Source organism: Balaenoptera physalus (genome assembly GCF_965194825.1).
Source record: "Balaenoptera physalus genome assembly, chromosome: 3".
NCBI lineage: Eukaryota > Metazoa > Chordata > Mammalia > Artiodactyla > Balaenopteridae > Balaenoptera > Balaenoptera physalus.
Genome location: NC_138890.1, coordinates 71478565 through 71495399, shown reverse-complemented (window position 1 = coordinate 71495399; position 16835 = coordinate 71478565). Strand labels below are relative to the sequence as shown.

The window sequence follows — 16835 nt, the reverse complement described above, 5'->3', positions numbered from 1 at the left end:
TGAAGGCTTGAACTAGAATGATTGAGATCTTGGGACGGATATCTGGTCTCGTGTGGTTTCTTTTGGTAAGTATTTTTGAGTATAAGGCTGAGGCCGGTTCTGTCCATGGATTTGATCTTCTCCTAAGGAGGAGCTGAACCCCAATCGTCTCTGTCTTGCTCTGTGGTTTTTAAACCAAATCTGAATTTTAGATTCTGGAATGCCAATTTCCTTGGCCATTTGTTTCCTGTTTGCTTTTTCAGGGTAAGGGTCATGTTCAAGCCATGCTTGGAGGATAGTCTTTTGACTCTAGTTGTAAATAATCTTGCCTTCCCAGGTTTCTTTTTGTAATAGTATGTCACTTCCATCTTGGGAAGAGGTATCCAGATTCTGCAAAGATGAGTGGACAACTCGGAAAACCATTTTTATAGCTTATAGAATCTAAGCCATGGATCTGGAAGAGATCTACTCTAACTCTTCCACTTTTCTATTAAAAAAAAATTAAACTCGGAAAAGTTAATTGCAATGTTGTACAATCATAACAGCTTATTATCTTTAAAAATTGCAGTAGTGAAAATTTTTGTTTGAAGAAAAAATGTGCCTGGTGAAAAAACCAAGGGGCCAGCCTAGTGATATACCAATTGAAACCTCTGGACTGATCATTACCATGGTGATTTTGTATCATTTATGCACTTAACTTTCATTCATTTACTCACTTAACAAATGAGTATCTACTATGGGCCAAGGCTGTTTTAGGAACAGAGGATACAGTAGTGAAGCTACTCTGCCCTCACCGAGCTTTTCTTCTAGTGGAGAAGAGAGACTAGCGACAAGATAAAAATAAAATATAGAGTACTCAGATGTAGCATGTCAGTAAAACCAAAGCGGGGAACAGGGATTTGAAGTGTTCAGCAATGGGGGTTGGGTTGAAATTTCAGACACGATGGCCAGGGAAGGCTTCATCATATGAAGCTGACTTTGGAGAGGAAAGACCTGAAGGAATTGAGGGAACTGGCCATGTGTAGATCAGGGGTACCATTATCAGGCAGAGGAAAGAGCAAATGCAAAGGCCCTGGGGTGGGAATATGCTGGGTCTGGTAGGAATAGCGAAGATGTTGGTGGGAATGTAGCAGGGTGAATGAGGAGAGGAGGGGGCATAGGAGGTGTGTCAGTGAGGCAGAGGGGGGCCAGATCACACAGGTCGGTGTAAGCACTTGGGTTTTTAGTCTACATGAAATGAAAAACGACTGAAGAATTTTGGACAAGAGAGTGTTTATACCCAACCTAGGTTTTAATGGAACCTCTCTGGGCAGAGTTGAAGGCAGACTTCAGTAATCCTGGGTGCCTCTGAGGGAGCGAGGTATTTAATCACCTCACTGGTGGGAGTCTTTCTTATTGAGTAAATACTTGGCAGTAGCAGAAACAGGGTGGCCAGATATGAAGCTATTGAAATACTTCAACTACATGTGCTGGGTGAGAGAGCATTAACCATTTCCATAAATGCTAAGCATGGATATCACAGTGTGTTTATGCTTCAGAGTGACAAAGGAAGGAGGCTGGGAATCTGCAGTTCCCTCGGCCTGCTTGGCTCCCACACACGTCTCACGGTGACAGCATCCTGCCAGCACAGGAGTGACACTAGTGGTTAGTGAGTAGTGCTTTTCATTCTACCTGGTACCCAAACACTAAACAGGTCCTCAAAGCATCCATATCAGCAGACCCCACATGCTGGCTCTGGGGACTGGCACGGGAACAGCATCTGCTTGAGGCCAAGGAACTTGAAGCAACAAGTGCTTCCTACACAGTCTCTCTCACTCTTTGCTTTTCCTAAGTGTTGTTTTTTTTTTTTTTTTCATCAAGTGTTCTATAGGCTCTCTGAACTCCTTGCTCTCCAGAGCACATCCCCATGTCATCAGGGCTACAGCCTTTCCATCAAGGTTTCAACTAAGTATGTCGTCCTTCCAAAGCACTTATTAAAACAGACAGATATTTTTAAGCTCTTAGGTATGGGACTGTTGGGCTGTTGCTGGGTGAAAATGTCTATTTGCTCCAGTCTACAATTACATCTCAAATTTTTCCTCTAAAACACAATCCTGTTATAAGACAGGTCATCATTATGATGTGGGGAGTTTTGTGATACATATCAAAACTTCCTAGCAAATATCAGACTGTTTTTTAATTATTTTAACTGACTAAACTTATTTGCTAGGTAAATCTGTTCTTATAATGCTGCTTGGTTTTTTCCCAAGTCAACAAATTTGCCAACTTCAAATGTATTCTAAGTGTTCAAATAAAAACATTGATGGAGGAGGATACACAAGTCTGCAGGATGTAAGACAAACCTGATTTTCAAGAGGTAAAACATTTGTGCTACAAGAATGCAAAATGTAAGTGAATCATTTTATTGCAGAGAATTACCATTCTCAAATGTTCACTACAACAGTCTAGAGAAGGATAGAAAATTAGGAAGGTTTTTGTCATTTTGGATTTTATCCAAGTAACGAGAGGGATATAGTCACAAGGATGTGCCAATTTTCAAGTCCAAGTGTGGCAACAGATGAAACTGGACTCCCTCGTGGTTACTGTGAAATATACACAGCTTTCAAAACCAGCATGAAGGTGAGTCAGAGTGATGGGCATTTGTGCAGAGGAGGAAGCTGACATAGTCTTTTAGGCCAAACAGGAATCCTGGGTGCCTCTGAGGGAGCGAGGTATTTAATCACCTCACCGGTGGGAGTCTTTCTTATTGAGTAAATACTTGGCAGCCTCAGCCGTCAGCTTGAAAGGCAGAGAGAAAAGTAAATGTCCACAGGTGAGTACCCAGTGGAGGTGCTTGTTTAAGCTAAATCCTGTGTGTCCTCTAGGGCCTAACTCAGTGTTGCCTCTCCTACCCAACCATGGAACTGTGACTGGAGCCAGCAGGCATCTGATTTATTCTCGATGTGCAGGGTCCCAGTTACCGAACTGATTATTGAATGAATGAATGAATGAATGAATGAAAAAGATGACCATGAAGGATGCTTGAGATCTAATTGGGAAGAATGTGTTTCCCACTGTTAGAGGTATTGGAATCAGATGCTCGATCAGTGGTTCTCAGCGTTTCTCTGTTCAATGAACATTTTTGGGTGGTGACATCCGTAAAGGGATCGAAAGGGGAACACCCTTTTTTAGAAAGAAATATTTATAAAAATTTTAAAAAGCTTTCCAGCCATTTATTGGCCACCTTTCTACACTACATCTCTTTTCTCTGATTAGCTGTAAGTTGTACCCTGCTCTCCTCCAGTCTGTCCATGACAGCCTTCCACCTGTCAGATAGCTCTATAACAACAGGCAGCTGCACTTGTGGCAAAATGCAAATTTCATTCTTTGATGACGATTGGCAGCTGACCCAGGAAGAGCTTGAGGGACACCAATGTCTGCAAGCCACTTAGAGAATCATCATTCAGGGATGCTGCAGAAATAATTCCTGTACAGGTGAGATCACAGCACCCCCAAAGTGCACATTCCAACTCTAAGTCCCTAAGCTTCTCAAACTACAATTACCTCTGCTGTTGTCAATTTAGTCATTTTTGACATGACTCTCATGTGACACTTTGCTAAGAGCATGAAGGTTTTGAGGGTATAAAGAATGGGAAGCCGGAAATGGCCAAAGGCATTTTGCCCTTCAAGGGTGACGTAGAAACTTGAACGTAGCCTGGCCCAGCTGGAAGAAGAAGGCTCCTATTGTCTGTCCTCTTTCTAAACCTGCACAACTATCACCACCCCTTCTCCTGCCTCCTCCTTGCCATGACCCTAAACCCACAGTCTCACTCCTGCTTCCCACCTTTGTAAGGCAGAAAGAGGGGAAATCCTGAAAAATAATGTATGCTTGTAAAAGCCTCTACAATAGTAGCAATTGTGATGACGTCATACCCTGACTGTCACCAATCAGGTTTGCCCCCTCTGTCTGACAGAGAGAAGATTCTCTCTTGTCTCTGGGTCTCCTACTGCCTCTGGGTATGAGGTTAAACCTGAGATTATCAGGTCAGCAGACAGAATTCTCCACATCTCAGGCAGCCGTGGCCTTGGCAAGACTATCTGAGCTTGTAGCAAAAGGCCACGGAAGACAACAGGTGTTTGAGATCTGGGGGCATGTAGAGCTGTCAGGACCTTAGGGACACACATCCCTTCCTATTACAGATGAGGGAGTTTGGAGTAGGGAAGAGCAGTGCAGACCAGATTATGCGAAGGTTAGTGGTAGAGTCTGAAAACCTTACTGGAGTGGCCTTGGGCTATTTCCAATACAAATAGGATGTGAATCCTGGAGTCCCTCACTTTATTGAAAAGTTTAAAACACTTTTATTATTCATACGTGTTTAGAAACGGAACAAAAATATTTTTCTTATATGTGTAAAGAGGTCATTTAATGGTAAAATATACTTGTATGAGAAATCTCCTTTTTGGTGCACCCATTGTTTAGCTTGTCTCCTTATCGGCATTTTCATGTAATACATGAAAACATTACAGTAGGAATCAAAGGTCTCATGCCATCTCTCCTTTTTTCAGCCTCATGTTTCTTCTCTACACTTTTTCCAATTATCTTCTCCCTGTGCTATGGGCAGAATTGTGTCCCCCACAAAAATCCGTATGTTGAAGCCCTAACCCCCCAATGTACTAGTATTTAGAGATGGTGCCTTTGGGAGGTAATTAGGTTAGATGAGGTCATGAGGGCAGGGCCCTCTGAATGAGGTTAGTGCCCTCATAAGAATATATACCGGAGAACCTGTGATCTCTTCCTCTACCATGTGCAGAAACAGCAAGAAGGCAGCTGTCTGCAAATCAGGCTGAGAGTCCTCACCAGAACCCAACCACACTGGCACCCTGATCTAGGACTTCCAAGCTCTAGATCTATGACAATAAATTTCTATTCTTTAAGATACCCAGTCTACGGTATTTTGTTGTGGTAGCCTGAGCTAACCAAGACACCCTGACTCTCTTTCTCTCATTGTCATTCTACTTTCTCCCTCTACTACACTCTTCCGAGAGGGCAGAGACAGAGGATATAGACCTGGTGACTGTGATTGCCTATGTAAGGCCACCCTGCTGCATTTTTACCCCTTTATCATTAGAATTCAGTGAACAAAGTATCTTACCTATATTGCATTATTTTTTTAAAAAACAAATTAAAAAAATATACTTTTGACCAGTTTGCCTTTGGGAGTGATGCTAAACTCCTTTCTTTCCTGTGCAATTGGTAGAAAATAACTTCTCCTAAAAAGAGAGGGAAAACTGGGGAGAGAAAATATTGAAGGAGAGGTCAACGAGAAAGGAGAATCTGACAGACATAGACAAGGAGAGATGCTTCTGATGCCCCCTCTGTCCCTGAGCCTCACGGTGCCCAGCCCTCTCTATCCTGCCTGCCATTCCTTTCCTTAACATCTTCCCACTGCCGCTTGCTGCCACTTCCCTTCTATTTTTTCCTCTCCTGTTGAAACTCACTTCAACCCCTAAAACCCATTCTCCCAAGCCCAGATTTCCATGCCTCTACCTTCTAGAGTAACAGAAGACATGATCTCTGTGCTAATAGTTGAGGACCAGCAATCCTCCCTCCCGAATAACAACTGTACATGTTAACTAGAGCCATCTGTAGGGAACACATCCACCTGTGTTTCAAAGACTGCTCATCCAAACCTAAGTGTCCATTGACAGATGAATGGATAAAGAAGACTGGCACATATATACAATGGAATATTACTCAGCCATAAAAAGAAACAAAATTGAGTTATTTGTAATGAGGTGGATGGACCTAGAGACTGTTATACAGAGTGAAGTAAGTCAGAAAAACAAATACCGTATGCTAACACATATATATGCAATCTAAAAAAAAGAAAAAAAATTGTTCTGACGAACCTAGGGGCAGGACAGGAATAAAGACACACATGTAGAGAATGGACTTGAGGACACGGGAAGGGGGAAGGGTAAGCTGGGACGAAGTGAGAGAGTGGCATGAACATATGTACACTACCAAATGTAAAACAGATAGCTAGGGGGAAGCAGCCGCATAGCACAGGGAGATCAGCTCGGTGCTTTGTGACCACCTAGAGGGGTGGGATAGGCAGGGTGGGAGGGAGACGCAAGAGGGAGGGGATATGGGGATATATGTATACATATAACTGATTCACTTTGTCATACAGCAGAAACTAATACACCATTGTAAAGCAACTATACTCCAATAAAGATGTTAGAAAAAAAAAAAAGTGCTCATCCAAAAGGAAACTCCAGCTCAGCACTATCCAATAGAACTATAATGAGAGCCACAAATGATACTTTAAATTTTCTAGTAGCCACATTTTTAAGAAGTAAAAACAAATGAGTAAAATTGATTTAAAAAATATATTTTAGTGCAATGTATATCTAAAATGTATCATTTTAATACATAATCCATTTTTTAAGTGTAATGAGATATTTCACATTATTTTCAAACTGCCTTCCACATCAAATATGTATTTTATACCTGCAGCACATCTCAATTCAAACCAGCCACATTCAAACCAGTTGGTTAATGGCAGCATGTGGTGAGTGGCTACCGTACTGGGCAGCACAGCTGTAGTCAGAGAAAAGGAAAGGTGAGGCCCAGCACATCAGCAAATGAGGAAGCCCCCCCCCCCCCACATCCTATGGACTCCCTCTCCTGGGCTTGAAAGCACAGGCCTCTTGAAGAGGGCACAAATTAAATGCTTCTTTGCAATCTGAGATTTTTTTTCATTGCTTTTTAAGAGACCCAAACTACCATCTCCTTAAATATTATCGTTAGAATCTCATATGTTCAGAACAAAGATTTCTCCTTAGATTCTTGAAACGTAGTACATTGCTGACAGTAATTTCTAAAAGCAGAGAACAGCCTGGTCTCTCCTCTCATCACTTTTGTGAAGCCAAAGCATTGTGTCCAGTGTGCAATGCGGTGCTCAAGCTTTCACCCCCTGACTTCTCGAGAAAATGATGGCCCCAAATTAGTTTTATTTGCTGAGAAATGGGTGATTCCCTGCCGGCACGGGCTATCACAACAAAGCTGCCCCAGCTTTAACAGGTGTATAGGTACACAATAGTAGCAGGCCTTTGTACCCTGGACTTAACGTTATGTTTCTTTCAGGTGCAGCTGTGGGTTTGTTTTCACTGCGGTTTGAGTAGAGGCTGGACCTTCAATTACAGCAATTAGCTGTCGACACCATGTGTCAAGTTCATTCATATGCTATTAGCTCAATTAATCCTACCATGGTACCCAAGCCCTTGATGTCCCTTACTTTTTATAGCTGAAGTCTGCCTTTTGTACAACGTAGAGAAATTATTTTAATGGTCAAAATTTCAGGATGAGAGTGATGCAGAGGGTGGTACTGCTAAAATCTAGTAGAATGAGGTTTCCTTTCAGTAGTTAAATTTTTTTGACCATCTCGTGTTATTTGTTTTCAAGGATTTCCTGCTGCCATTCACTAATCTTTTACCTCTTTGACAGAGCCTCTCTCTCCTTCCTTACTCAGACCTTTATCCTTATCTGAGGGGTTAGCTGATAGAAATTGATAAAGATAAGTTTTTACATTCAGGAGGCATTTGTGATTTTATTGACATGCTGAAAAGTATTCAGACCTAAAAGAGATTAATCTCTATACCATGCTACAGAGTTTCCCTGATCACCTCAAATTACACCCCTGCCAACTCTAAAGCTGACTTGGGTTAAGAAACTAGTCTATTCTCATTATCACTTTTCCCAAAAGTGACGGCAACTTTTTTTGTCCAGTCAAATTAAAATTCACATTGAAGTGTATTTCTACTTGATTGTAGCTCTTGTGAAGAATTCTTAAGAAAAGATAACATGAAATCTGGGACGGCTATTGTTTGTGGATTGGATTTTCAAGGACAGCTCATTCCCATGGTTAATTGAAAGTTAAATGCATATAAACAAGAGTTGGCAAAGACTGATTCTCCTCCCTCTCCAGAGGCTTCTAAGATTTCTTTTCACGAGCACCCAGAGTCTTTCCCCACACTGGGTCCAGATTCCGTTCTCAGTATATCTGGCCAGATGACGCAACATCTGTGTTCTCTTTTAAGAACGTGAGAAATGAAGCTTTTTCATCTTCCCTCTCTTTGAGTTCTGGGAAATCCAATTAAAACTGTTCAGACTTTCCTTTTCTTGTTTGCTTTAGAAGACAGCTCACTGCAAGAGTGCTGTGGTGGTCTCTCGCCTGTGGAAGAAGGTGACCGAAAAATCAACCTGATTATGGAGTTGTCGACCCAGGTTTCCCATCAGACTGAGAAGATCACTCAGCTGGAAGAAATTTTAGAAGAAAAGGAAAGGAAGATTCAGCAGCTGGAAGCCGAGCGGGAGGCCCATCCTTTCCCAGAGGTCAAAGACTCTCCAGAATGTTTACAAGAAGCCCCAATTTTCTTTAATAATAGCATCACTCCTGTGGTCTATGACGAGGATATTTAAAGATTCTTAGTTAAAAAAAACAATAAAAATTTATTAAGTGTCATCAAGGTAAAGTCCAGAGCCCAAGCAGACTCACTGGCAAACTCAAGTTCAAGTTCATGGGTTTGACCTATTCTATAAGGTTCATATTGGAAGGAAACAAAACAAAGGGAAGTCTTCAGACGCAAACACTGAATGTTTCCCCTTTAGACATTTGTCACATAATCCACACAGCTGTAGCATACTTTGTTTTCAGACATTCCTGATAACAGAGGGAGAGGAAAAAACACAAAGCTAGAGAGATGGTCAAAGAACTTAGCATCAGCCTCTTACCAGAGGTTTGTCACACTGCAAGGGAGGGGTGGCATGAATCCCATTTTATTATGCAGCTCAACTGTGAACAGAAAGCAGTCATGGAGCGTGAGCTTCAAACTGGGGAATGTTGGGGTACTGAGAGCAGAATCATTGCCAGCAGAGTAAATAGCCATGAGGTCTGTCTTTTCGTATCCTCTAGAATATATTTCTCAATGGCATGTATTTTATTAACATTTAGCAAGGGTAGAAATGAAGTAAAACCAAACCAATCAAAAGAAATAAAGAATGGATGAATCAGAGCCACAGTCCTTTGGGAGAAGTGTCCTGGGACAACATCTCCTTGGGAAAACACATAACACTGATTTTTCCCTTACGAGCAACATTAAGACCAAAGCAAAATACACGATTACGATTGTACCGAGGAGCTGTAGATGGCACAAAATAACATCAGGAAAAATAGAGGATGGGCAAAGGAAAGCTGCCCTGTAATTAACAGAGTAGAAGACCTCATATCATATTCTTCTCCCACTCATCCCCTTCAAATGAACTATTTCTCATCCAAAAAGACCAGCTAGGTACTAACTTTAAGACCTTGGTGCTTAATTCTTACCCTCTCGGTACTGCAGGACTCAGGCAAACAGCTATAGCTATCCCGTGAGTCTGTATTGCTACTTCTCGATTTAATTCAATCAGTTCAACAACTACTCATCAGAACTCTTCTATCTACCAGGCACAATAATAGATGTTAGCAATATCATAGCAAACATGAAAATCACAACTTTTATCATTCAGAAATTCACAGACACAGTTAAGAGTCTCCTTAAAACAAAGTTTCTAAACCTGACTTTTTTTTTTTTAAGGAAGTATTGGGTTTTGGACTCATAATAGCTTTGCAATATTGACTCTAGAGGTTCACTACAAAGTAAAACCACGGTTCTACCAGTAGGTTCTATGTTCATATAAAGCTAGAATCTTCCCATATTTGTATATAACCTCGGAATTTCACCTGAAATGTCTGCAAGTATGTACAGGTGCAGTCCATTATCAGAAATGAAACCAACTTACAACTCTATGATCATGAATACACACCTACCCCAGAAAGTAACTTGAAGCACTTTTCCACGGTTCTAAAAGAAGCTTTTCCATGGAGTCTACATCAGTCCCTCACTTCAGAAATCCCTTCTCTCTGGTCCCTCCTTCTCACCTCTTCAAACCTTATGATTCCCTTTGTCTTTCCTGTTTCTCTGGTACTGATGAGGGTACCCTGTTCCAGTCTTGAAGTTCTGCCCATTGCATCTGACACCATGGTAAGAATGAAAGTTGCCATGTTTTTACTGCATATTACTGTGAGAAAGCTTTAAATCTTTCAGTTTGTTAAGAGTGGACTATCTCCAAGACAAACTATTCTCTGCAATTTTGTTGTGTTATTTTGATCATCAAGTCTCCATTTCTTTATTTTACTGAAGAGTATCTTAATCCCATGGGATACTGAGGCTGAGAAAGATGAAAAGCAGGGAGGGAGAGGAGAAAAAAAAAAAAACACCTCATCATACCCCAAATAGGAGGGTGTTCACTTCTAGATCAATTTTCTGTGGCTAATGCCTTGGCCAGCCCTCAGCATGAAAGTAGCCTTACAGTGGAGATAAAATAACAGGCAGAGCTGGAGCTGCTGTAAATAATTAATAGAGCCTGTCACCTCTACATATCTAAGGACCAGCCACTGAAGAAGAAAGCATCGAGAGTCATATTACCCTGCAAACCCATCTTTACAAGAAACTGATCTTGACTCAGGTCTAGGTTATCCTCAAATCAGAATCGGGGAGGAGATTTGGTCCAAAGGTGAACAGACTAATCTCTGTTACTGACACCTAAGCAACAAGAATTCTTTAGATATCCAGGTTTTATGAGGAGGTGGGAGGTGAGAAGAGTTGTTACTGGCCTCTGGCCTCTGAGACATTTATAAGTACAAAATTTCACATTCCCTGCTGAACATTTATGCCATTGTGTGCCCCCCAAATTTCATTTCCATTTTCTGCCATTCCTCCAGAGAACTGGGTAGTAAATTTCAGATTGTGCCAAATACCTGGCTCAGACGAACTACAAATCAGATTATAGACCACACTGTAAAGCCAAAGTCTCATTTTCTTAAGAGCCAGTTGGATTGCTGAAACAGTTTACTGATCTTTAAAATATCTGTTGTGAATATCACAAGACAGCATGCTGATGCCCCTATTCTTAAAGAAAATTTTGGCAATCATCAGGTAATATATCTGGTTCAAAATAATTGGAAATTAAAAATTTTAACTATTTAACAAGTAACAAAAGCCATTCTCTAATAGTCTAAAAATATTTACGGAAATATATGCAGAGTTTTAATTCTCCTTTTTCACAAGTCATTAACTTTTTCCAGGGAAGAAGTTAAGTTGAACGTGTGGTATGGCTAATCAATTTAAATAAATGTTGGATTTTTTTAACAATTTCATTACTATGTGCGTGACAAGCTGAAATCATAGTAATAGACTTGTTAAAGACTAGCAGAAAAGCAAGTCACTGGAGAAACTGACCCGGAAATGTGAAGGGGGTGCCTTAAGTTTCAATGAAGTTCAGCAAAAGCAAAGAAACTATAATATTTTTGCCTAAATGCATTTCTGGGAAAGAATGAATTCAGTCAAGTTTTAGTTATCTCTTACACTCTCTGCTTATCCCCAAACCCAATCATTTGCTTCTACATTACACTGAAGTAAAGAAGTATTACACTGAAGTATTTATTTGCTTTAATGCAATAAATAGAGAAGCGCTGATGAACGTTGCAGGCCTAAGTCAAAATAATATTTATTTGGCAATTATCAAGTGTGGGGACTGCAGAGACAAAACTATTCCAAAAGACATAAGAAAACAAACATATTTAAAGGACTTGAAAAATCAAATGCTTGAGATTCAAAAATTCGACTCTCATAATATGAAAAAATTAGACAAAAAAAAGAAAAAAGTAATTTCTAAAGGATAAATTATTACTATAATTTCTCCCCTGCTATTACAACAAAATCTTTTGTTAAGATTTCCCATACACAAGAGAACATTTTTTGCTCATAGAGGAAAATCAAGTTCAAGTAGGAAATAACCTTTTTAAAATAAAGTACTAGTACACTGGGACAAAGTTCACAGCAAAAGATAGGGCTGGCCGTGAGATTTCCCATACCTAATGAAATTAGGTCTTTTATGGTAAAACAAACAAATGAAAAAAACACTAAAAACAGTTCTTATCAGGTTCCCAGAGAAATTGAGCATCTGAGTTAGATACTCAGTACATTCCCAAAAACATGAACCTGTGGCAAGATGACATTTAATGAATTCTCTGACCATTTCCATTCCAAAGGTCTAAGTTTGCTTTTTATTTAACAAGAATGACCCTTAGTGCTCAAATCCAATAATACCCAATCTCTTGTTCTTGGGTGAAAAAACTCACATGATGTATTGTCTAATAATTCTTGAATCCATTTTCTTAAAAGTCACAAATAAGCTTAAACAAAAGTTTATTGTCTGATGTCACATTTTTCAAAGAATGATGTTATCACAGGCAAAAGATGACAGCTGAAGGGGAGAGAAAGAGCTAGCCTAGCACCAGCTCTTTGTCATATGGGGTCCAAACAATAATAATAGTGAGTTCTAGTTAAAAGAAAAAAGCTGATAATATAATCTTTGGCCCTGTACTAAAAAGGTGTGCCTTATTTTTTTTTATAAATTTATTTTATTTTATTTATTTTTGGCTGCACTGAGTCTTCATTGCTGCACGCGGGCTTTCTCTGGTTGTGGCGAGCAGGGGCTACTCTTCGTTGCGGTGCATAGGCTTCTCATGGCAGTGGCTTCTCTTGTTGCGGAGCACAGGCTCTAGGCGTGTGGGCTTTAGTAGTTGTGGCACACGGGCTCAGTAGTTGTGGCTTATGGGCTCTAGAGTGCAGGCTCAGTAGTTGTGGCGCACAGGCTTAGTTGCTCCGCGGCATGTGGGATCCCCCCAGACCAAGGCCCAAACCCGCGTCCCCTGCACTGGCAGGCAGACTCCCAACCACTGCGCTACCAGGGAAGCCAAGGTGTGCCTTATTGCATAGCTCCTATTTGAATGAAGTTGGTATGGTGACAGTGAAAGAAACAATAAACAGCTATAGTGGATGCCCTATTATCTTGCTAGGGACCTGCATTTGCTAGCCAACAGTTATGTATATAGGAGTATAACTAATATTTACATAGCAATTTATAGTTATATAAACATTTTCAAATAGATAATTTTATTTAATTTTCATGAGATAGGTTTTAGCTAGGTAATTAATACCAAGCTTATAACTAGGAAATGCCAGAACCAGGGCCCGCGGCCCCCAGGCCAGTATAACTTTCACAACACTCACCACTTCTATGCAGTTATATAACAAAGACATTCATTGTCTACACATCTTTCTCAGGTCAGCCCTCATTTCCATTTAAAGGAAAAACAATTTTCCATGGGTACCTTCTTTCTCAAGTTTATTCCACAAGAGGAGTCAAAAAGCTATCCAGATTCAACTGCTCAAATTAATTGGTTTGGTCAAAACTGTGTTTTGGCTTTGGTTTGTTCATTGTGTTTTATTTTAAAGTAATTGCTTTTAAGAAGAGTGGGGCTGCACTCTACAGTTTGCCCTGAGTCCCACCATTTCCTATTGTCTTATACCAGGCTGCTTAAGACATTTATCTTAACTGCCTTGCCCTGTAGATAAATGGTTTGGAATCCCTGCCTGGAATACAGTGCGTACACCAGGTCCAGTTTGGTATGTTGTTACCATAAATTTCAATGTCTTGACTTTTTGATTTATAGTCGTATATATATATATATATATATATATATATATATATATATATATATTCAAAATAAGAAATTTTTAGATAAAAAATTTTAAAAATTTTAGACAAAATGAGTACATTACATCCTACATTCAACTGTTAATTAAAACATTTTCAAATAGATTATTTTATTTCAGTTCCATTTTACATTCAGTGGTAATGCATATTCCCATATGCATGACAGAGGCAGCACAATAAAGACCTAAAGAAAGTAACCAAGAGTCCACTGCAGCTTCCTCATCAGTTCAAGACAGTTTCTAAATCTCTGGGGTTTTTTAATCAATTTTTATTGGAGTATAGTTGCTTTACAATGTTGTGTTAGTTTCTGCTGTACAGCAAAGTGAATCAGCTATACGAATACTATATCCCTCTTTTTTGGATTTCCTTCCTATTTAGGTCACCACAGAGCATTGAGTAGAGTTCCCTGTGCTATGCAGTAGGTTCTCATTAGTTATCTATTTGATACATAGCAGTGTATATATGTCAACCCCAATCTCCCAATTCATCCCACCCCCCTCTTCCCCCCTTGGTATCCATACATTTGTTCTCTATTTCTTTTTTAATGTGTGTGCTGTCTAGAAGGGAATTCTGACAGAAAAAAGTCATTTGACACACACCACAAAGCTCAAGTAAGTAGGTAAATGATGACTAAGAGAACTGGTATTTTCTAAAGGAAGAAATCTAACACATAGACATTCTACTTATTTCATCTACAAAATTCCCCTTTGCATCCAGTGGCATCAGTTCTATTTCACGCAGATGGAGAAGCAAAGACAATTAAGGGACATTTGCAAAGATTATTCGTTCTATTTCTAGTTACTTTTTTCTCCTATTTAGATGAAAACTTAGGCATTAGGTCTCCTTAGCACATTTAGCATATTTAGTAGTAATGCCTTAAATTTGTAAAGCAGAGTAAAAAAATTATGCCTCTGCTTGACTGACAACCCTGTGTTTCCTATTTACAGATGGGAAAACTGAGCTCCAAACGTTAGAGCTAGACTTGTAGAGTCCAGAACAGGGGTCAGCAAACTACAGCTACAGGCCAAATTAGGCTTGCCACCTGTTTTTGTGTGGCTGGTGAGCTTAGGGTGGTTTTTACATTTTTAAAAGGTTGAACAAAAAAAAGTCATATTCATGACACAAAAATTATATGAAATTCAAATTTCACTGTCTATAAGGTAAGTTTTATCCGAACACAGCCATGCTCATTGTGTAGGTATTGTCTCTGGGCTGTCTTCCTGATGTGGTGGCAAGGTTGAATAGTTGTAACAGAGTCCTATAGCCAGCAAGCCGAAATATCTAGGCCTTCATGGAAAAGAATTGCTGACCCCTTGTCTAGAGCAAATTAAATGAATTGCTTGAAGTCATACAGCTAGTAAGTTTCAGAACTAAGCTTGAGTGTGATGTTCTTACTCCAGTTTGACTCCTTATGATACAAACACTTTTACACAGATTCATTCTCAAATTGGCATCACAAGGAAAATATGTTACCCAGGGATCGCCAAATCTCACCAGGTTATGGCTAAAAAATAAGCTCATATGTCTTTTATTATCCTGTAACAGAATGCTTTTTCAGATTATTAACGCATTTTTCTCCCTGTATTTATCTCATTCTGTTCCCACACTAAAAATGTAGCTTGCTCTCTGCTCTCTTGTCTAGAACCCAGGAGTTTTGTGTAAAAGCAAACAGAGAAGCTAACCATGAGAGACTTTCTTTCTATGCTTTTGTTTCCAAAGCTTAAGTCCATTGCAGAAAGAAGGGTTGAGAAAGTGTCTCTGAGGGGAGTGTGAGGAGACAGGGAGGGATTCTCTCTCCACCCCTGAGGGGAGATCAAGAGAGGCCTGTGTGCCCCATCAGCAGCAAGAACCTGTCCCTTCTCCCTGCCCTTGCTTTAGGGATGCAGCAGGATCTCAAAGGGATCAGCCACATGGAACACCAGGCAGGCTGGATTCTGAGGACCAGGATTTCAAGCCCTGCCACGAGTTTCATACCCATGTGTGTCAAACATCCTGCCTCCCTCGTGGGATAGGGACTCAGAGTCAATATTCAAATAATTTATAGAAAATAACGAAAGGAATTTGTGCAGACTTGAGTTTGCAGATTGAGATTCACATGAGCCCTACTGTTTAAATTCTCCATTAAAAATGCAAATCACAAAGACTCCACACCTCCACCCAAAAATTCTTGCCGGGGCCAACCTTCCATTGGGTTCTGCTCCCCAAGAAACTTATGGAAATCCCACCTTGCTGGTGACTCAGCACCTCAATCTGCTGTTCTCACCCCTAATTGTAGGTACAATTAATTATAATCATTAAACACTAAACAGGGAACTTCCAATCTGAACTGCTCATCACTTTCCCAGATCAAGGAAATGAGAGAGTTAAATGTTTTGTGTATTGCCAGCTAGTACTAGTGATACTAAAAGGTTTGTTTTAAGATGAGTTTGGTGGAATTTTCCCCAAAATGAAGTTGATTAGAATTTGCCCTAAAGTTAGATAACTTGGTAAAGCACATGCCTTATATATATTAGATGCTCATAGATGATTCCTCATTCTTCCTGATGATCTAAGTAGTGTTGGAACAAAGGGAGTATTATGGCAGCTTTATAAAATAAACAATTTAATTTTGCTCCCAGTTTGAGAGCTCATTATGAGACTCTTCATTCTGTTATTTTTTTAAAGAATTTTACAGAATTATAGTCAGTTGGATAATGAAATGGCACTGACATACCTTTCACCTTGAAAGCAATCCACACATGATTGAGAGAACTATCATTTCAAATGCATTTGAAAATGTGTAATTCTTTCCCATAGCCAATAAGAGACTTTAATAAGTAATGTGTATATAATGTAATATCTAGAGTAGCCACTAAAAATGCTATACAAAGAGAGACAGATGAATCAAAATAGATTTTTAAAACGTGCCCAAATAACCCAAAGGAAAGCAGAAAAACAGAAAATAGAGAAATAAGTAAACAAACAGAAAATTTAAAAATAAAATAGCAGTGTTAAACCCTAACATAGTAACAGTTCCATATAAATATAAATGATATAAATATACTATTAAAACACAGAGAATGGAAGAGTGGATTTAGAACATGACTGAACTATATGCTGCCTCTGAGAAAACCATTTCAAATATAATAATATAGGCAGGTTGAAAACTTTAAAATGTAAAAAGATATATTATACAAACACTGCTCAAAGGAAAGAAGTAGTGGCTATATTA

General features: G+C 39.6%; 1 protein-coding gene across 1 annotated transcript; it reads left to right on the top strand.

Moving 5' to 3' along the window:
• Positions 1-342: 342 nt before the first annotated feature.
• On the top strand, positions 343-13057 carry LOC309658866 (coiled-coil domain-containing protein 192-like). Its single transcript, XM_082457951.1, has 2 exons — positions 343-2791; positions 8157-13057. The coding sequence occupies exons 1-2, from the start codon at positions 2782-2784 to the stop codon at positions 8441-8443; spliced, it is 297 nt and encodes a 98-aa protein (XP_082314077.1). The 5' UTR covers positions 343-2781; the 3' UTR covers positions 8444-13057.
• Positions 13058-16835: the final 3778 nt, after the last annotated feature.